Source organism: Prenolepis imparis, unplaced genomic scaffold, assembly GCF_030444845.1.
Source record: "Prenolepis imparis isolate NDT839.2.m4 unplaced genomic scaffold, iyPreImpa1.0 SCAF_6, whole genome shotgun sequence".
NCBI lineage: Eukaryota > Metazoa > Arthropoda > Insecta > Hymenoptera > Formicidae > Prenolepis > Prenolepis imparis.
Window position 1 is genome coordinate 19,863,454 of NW_028141164.1, and position 6,018 is coordinate 19,869,471.

A 6,018-nucleotide genomic window follows, 5' to 3' on the forward strand; every position below is an offset into this window, starting at 1 on the left:
AATAATAATTTATCATGTAGAATCACCCCTTAAATTTTGTCCCACCTATTGCTGAACATCTCTGTATATGCGAATCGTACGCGTGAGTGACGCAATACAATATATTTGAATACACGTAGTTAATTGTATTCCTGGGTGTTAGCAGTGGCGGATTTACCAAACTTGCTGCCCTACGCATTTGAAATTTTGCCGCCCCTCAAACTTTTTTTTCATCACCCTGAATGATTGGACAGAAAAAAGTATGTAGCGTCTTCGTTTTTTCCAATAGCTCGTCTTCTTTTTTTCTTTTCTCTTTTTCAATCTTTCTATATTGATATCCATTTAGTCTTTTTCGACCATCACTCATTTTAATGCTATATATCCGTACTAACTACTGGGTCTGTAAATAAAGCTAAAATAACTGTTGCCTAAATGTATAGTAAAATAATGCACTGTAGAACGGCTTTAGAACAATTTTAATTATCAACTCATTTTGTTGACTGTTTCATTATTAGGCACGATTCCCATAACTTTGGCGCTCGAAATGTACGTGATATTCGAAAGACTTTTTAACGAGGAACACGGGACAAGTAATAAAAAAAATTCTGTGATCATTGGTTTTCGAGATATCGAATTTTAAAAGTAATACGTGAAAACTAATACACGGTTTCGCTTATATTAGTTTTCACGTATTATGACTTTTAAAATTCGATATCTCAAAAACCAATGATCGCAGAGTTTTTTCATTATTTTTTCCGTGTTTCTCGTTAAAAAGTCTTTCGAATATCACTTACATTTCGAGGCGCCAAAGTTATGGGAATTTAACCAATTATTAAATATTTCTAATGTATGTATAATGTATTAAAATGGAACTAATAAAAATGTTGTCTCCATTCAGTTTTTCAATATTTTTCGAAATGATAAACAAAGAGTGAAGACGTTTTTAGCATTGATCGCGGCAAAGAAATTGTTTGCAGATTAATATGTACACGTATATGAATCTTATTATATATAAAAATTCTAAAAACAGAAATATACTTCATTCGAAAGAAAAATAGCGTAAAAGATTTTTGGATATACCTATTTTGGAACAATGCGTGATTTCAAAATTCACGTGTATTACGAATGACATTGGTTCAGATATCAGATATCAGACCGCTCCATTGCACGCTTCACACTTTAGATTGTCGACTGTCGGTGTTCGCGCATTGCATTGTTTTTTTTTGTCAGTCGCGTAAACTCTCAGGAAGATGGGAGTGCGTTATTTTACTACATTTGGGCAACAGTTATTTTAGCTTTATTTACAGACTCAGTAGTCGGTACGAATATAGCATTAAAATGAGTGATGGTCGAAAAAGACTAAGTGGATATCAATATAGAAAGATTGGAAAAGAGAAAAGAAAGAAAGAAGACGAGCTGTTGGAAAAGACGAAGACGCTACATACTTTTTTCCATCCAATCATTCAGGATGATGAAAAGAATATTGACAAGCCCATTTTTGAGACCCACGTACAAACTACAACCGGAAATGAAGTTTGCAGTACTTCGAGCACTACATCAGAGCAGTTACAAAAACAGGAAATCGCAATATCAAAATTGACTACGGAAGACGCAAATGACTTAAGCTTAGGCTCGGTGAGTGACGATCCCGCGGAATGGAAAATTAATGACAATTTAATCGATCATTTACTTTCGAAGGAAATTAATCAAAATTTGCATGCCGATTTTTCGTTGTCGAAAACTCGTTTTGGTAACCAAGATCGATTTCTTTCAAAAAACGCGTTTTATCGACGATTGCCGAATGGAGAAAATCAGCTGCGGAAATATTTAATTTATTCTCCTATAAAAAAGGCTTTATTTTGCGTATCGTGCCGATTGTTCGGTGGAACTTCTCAGTTGGCGATAGAAGGTTTTCGAGATTGGAGTAATGTGAATAAAATATTGAGCGGGCACGAAAATTCAAAAGAGCATCTCCAGTGTCAAATTGCGCTAATAAATCGCAGTCGCACGGAAGGAAGAGTTGACTCCGATCTTTGTAGACAAGTTAAGAATGAAATCGAATATTGGAGAAATGTATTAAAAAGAGTGATTGTTGCCATAAAACCCCTTGCTAGTCGCGGCCTTCCATTCCGAGGATCGTCTGAACGTTTCGATTCTTTGAGAAACGGCAATTTTATGATGATCTTGGAAACGATCGCCGAGTTTGACCCGTTCTTGTCGACGCACATAGCACAGTGTGGAAATTCTGGTAGTGGAAAAACTTATCTCTCCTCAACGACTTGCAATGAGTTCATCAATCTAATCGCATTAAAAGTAAAAAATACTATTGTGAGCGAAATACAAGCAGCCAAGTACTTCTCGATCATAATCGACTCAATGCCAGATATAGCTCATATCGACCAGCTCTCTTTCATTATAAGATATGTAAAAGAAGATGGTAACCCGATCGAACGCTTTCTTAATTTTCTACCAAACGTTGGACATAAATCTGAAGAACTTGAAACGGCTGTAACTTCTATGCTCGCATCGTTCAAAATTGACATAGGCAACTGCAGAGGACAATCATATGATAATGCTAGCAACATGTCTGGTATCTACACAGGATTACAAGCACGGTTGAAACGATTGAATCCTCTTGCCGATTATGTATCGTGTGCGGCTCATTCGTTGAATTTGGTTGGAGCCTGTGCCGCGGAATGTGTCACAGAAGCTGCATCATTTTTCAATACTCTTCAAAGTTTGTACACTTTCTTCGCTGCGTCTACTCGACGTTGGGACCTTTTATCATCAAACACCAAAAGTAATATGAAAGTTTTAAAACGAGTCGATGGAACTCGATGGTCATCTCGTCACGACGCTTGCGATAGTTTGTGTAAAAACTGGGATGGTGTATTGCAATCTTTGATAATGATCGAAGATGTTCACGAAAAAGCGGTAACCCGATCCGAAGCTGCTATATTAAAAAAACAACTTAGCCGATTCGAAACAGTGTTTATGGCCGTATTCTGGAACTCGCTATTGGATCGATTTAATGCAACGAGTAAACTGCTGCAAAATGTAGATATCGACATAGGAATCACTGTAGAGCTTTATCGTTCGCTAATCGATTTCGTAGAAAGCTTGAGAAGTGATGAAATGTTTGAAGTGTATGTAGAGAAAGCCAAATGCATAATTCCTGAAGAGTACGAATTCGATAGCAAACGAAGCTGCAAACGAAAGCTTCAACTCGGTGAATCGAAAGAAAACGAAGTTATCATGACCGGAAAAAATAAGTTCAGAGTGGAAACTTTCTACGTGATATTAGATCGCGTCAGATCTGAATTGGAGAAGCGACATTCAGCGTATGAAAATGTCTTCAAACGCTTCGATTTTATTAGAAACCTTGTTCACTTGTCGGACAGCACGATACATGAAGAAGCTACGAAACTTTACAATTATTACGCCGCAGATCTAGAAGATTCATTTGCCACTGAATGTGTGCACTTTCGTCAGTTTCTTAATAAAACTAGCTTAGAAGAGAAGAATAAACTAAAACTGATCGATCTTTGTAAGCTTATACGCGACCAAAATTTATTACCAGTGGCGACCACAAATTGCTCAGCAGAACGATCTTTTTCTGCTTTAAAGCGAATAAAAACGTACTTGCGATCATCGTTGGAGGAAGAACGTTTAAATTCATTGGCAATCTTGGTCATTGAAGCCGAACTTATGATGAGCATAAAATACGATGACATTATTGAAGATTTCGCAAACCAAAAATCTCGCCGTAAACCACTTGAGTATTAAATGTTAATATTGTTCATTACAAAACTTTCCTGTGTCTACTTATATTTTATTATTCATGAAATATGTTACAGATTCCTACCATCTCCACAACATGCTCACCAAATCTCACCCTCAAAAATTGGCCGCCCCAAAAAATCTGCCGCCCCCAAAAATTTGCCGCCCTACGCTTTAGCGTAGTTAGCGTATGGGTAAATCCGCCACTGGGTGTTAGGGAATATGCTGAAAGCAATATTTTATAAAATAAATTATAATATTTTAAAGCGAAACATAAAGATTTGAAATTAAATGCTTATAATCGTCAAAGTCGCGTGAATTTGCCTTACTCTATTTCTCTTCAATATATTGCTTTCGAAAAAAATATGATTTAAAAAATTCATCCATAGTGGGTCTCATATGAGTCCGTGCGGAGTCAATAAATCGAAAAAGTATTATTCAACAAGCTTGAGTTAAGAATTTACAGTTTTATAAAAAGTTAATAAGTTTAAATTTTATAAAAAAGTTAATTTTATAAGTTTCTTTTATAGAAAATAAAGAAAAAGTATAATAAAGTTTATTTTATTTAGAGAAATTATAAGTGTATAATCTCTTAATAAAAAATTTATTAAATTAAAATAAAATAAATTAAGATAAATCTCGTTTAATGCAAAACAAATTATAAATTGTAAAAGGCCAACTACGAGCAATATTTGTATACATATAGTATTCCAAATATATGATATTAGACGTTTCGATTTTACTTAGTCTTCCTCAGTACATAAATTAAAGCAAAAATTTGAACGTAAAGGTCGCCAGTAATGAACAAAACCAACAATTTATTCTTCTTCGACCTAACTGGCAAATTTTATTTTTTTTTTAAATACACGACGTTTCGGCCTATGGATATGGGCCCTTATCAAGTGATACTAGAAGGATAAAAATGAATACTGTTATATATTCGATTGTATAGCGCGCGGACGTAATACGAACGTACGCGGTTAAATCTAAATACCACCTTTAGGAAAGCTCATGCGCGGGGGTTTAAGGATCGTGTGTGCGTGTACGAAGGAGGAGAAGCGAGTTGCTATTACACACGTGTTCCGACCGGACGTATCGTACTTATCCCGTTATTCTCCCAGTATTCTAACTACTTGTAATTGGGATACCTGTACACATTTTATATTGTCTAATAAACGAAATACACAACAGTTGGCGACGAGGATGGGATCAACGTAAATCAAGCGTTAAATTGGAAACCACGTTTAGCGAACGTACGTAAAGCGGAGCAATCACGTGGATTTGTGACCACGTGGCACCGAACTTTCTGGAAGAGCGTTTAGTACAGGACGACGATGCCATCGGATGGAAATAAGAACCAAGGGCCAGGAACCTCGGGAGCTGGAAGCAGTAGCACTGTTTCTGTTCAGCCTCCTAGTCAAATAATGGGGCAAGCTGCCGGAAATAGTAAGATTAATGTCGATTTTTTTGATCCGAAGCAGCAAACATTCCAACGGTGGTTACAACGGTTGGAAGGAGCCTTTCGAGTTTTTCGAGTGCTGGAAGGGCAAGAAAAGGTCGCGTATTTGTTACATTTCCTGGGCGTAGAAGCTTTCGGAATATTATGCGACCGTTTAGAACCAGAAGACCCTTATCAAATGTCATACGACGTTTTGCTTAATAAATTAAAGGAATTTTATGCCCCGGAGCCGTTGGAAATAGCGGAAATTTTTGTTTCTCGGAAGCGACTTCAATTACCGGAAGAAAAATGTCAGGAGTATATGGCAGCGTTGCAGAAGCTGTCCCTGCATTGCAAGTTCGGTGAATACTTGAAAACAGAGCTAAGGAACCAATTTGTATTTGGACTACGGAATAAACGTATCCAAGGCCGGTTGCTGGAGACAGCAAATTTAACATTGGAATCAGCTTTGAAGACAGGATGTGGAATGGAGCTGGCAGAGAAAGGCGTCACGGAATTGAAATCGGAAGTATCGGTGGCGGTGGATTTTGTTGGAGCAGGCGCTAAGGCTGCGAAGAAGAAAACTGACGCCAAAGAGGCCAAACCGAGGAATCAGAAGAATAATTTTGGGAAAAAGACAAATTCGTTTGGCGGGTCCCATAAATCTAAGACACATTGGCCTCATAACTCGAAGTCTAATAATGTTACTTGTTACAGGTGTGGACAGAATCATCTGGCGCCGGACTGCACTCTTCCTCGACATATAAAATGCCATGAATGTGGCGGGCTTGGTCATTTACAAAAAGTCTGCAAGAAGAAAT

The 6,018-nt window shown here is 37.2% G+C and overlaps 1 protein-coding gene across 1 annotated transcript; it reads left to right on the top strand.

The window, feature by feature from the left end:
- The first annotated feature begins 1,317 nt into the window (after window positions 1-1,317).
- LOC145937956 (zinc finger MYM-type protein 1-like) lies at window positions 1,318-3,765 on the top strand. The gene has a single exon (XM_083041300.1). It carries the CDS (start codon window positions 1,318-1,320, stop codon window positions 3,763-3,765), a length of 2,448 nt encoding a protein of 815 aa, XP_082897426.1.
- The last annotated feature ends 2,253 nt before the right edge of the window (window positions 3,766-6,018 follow it).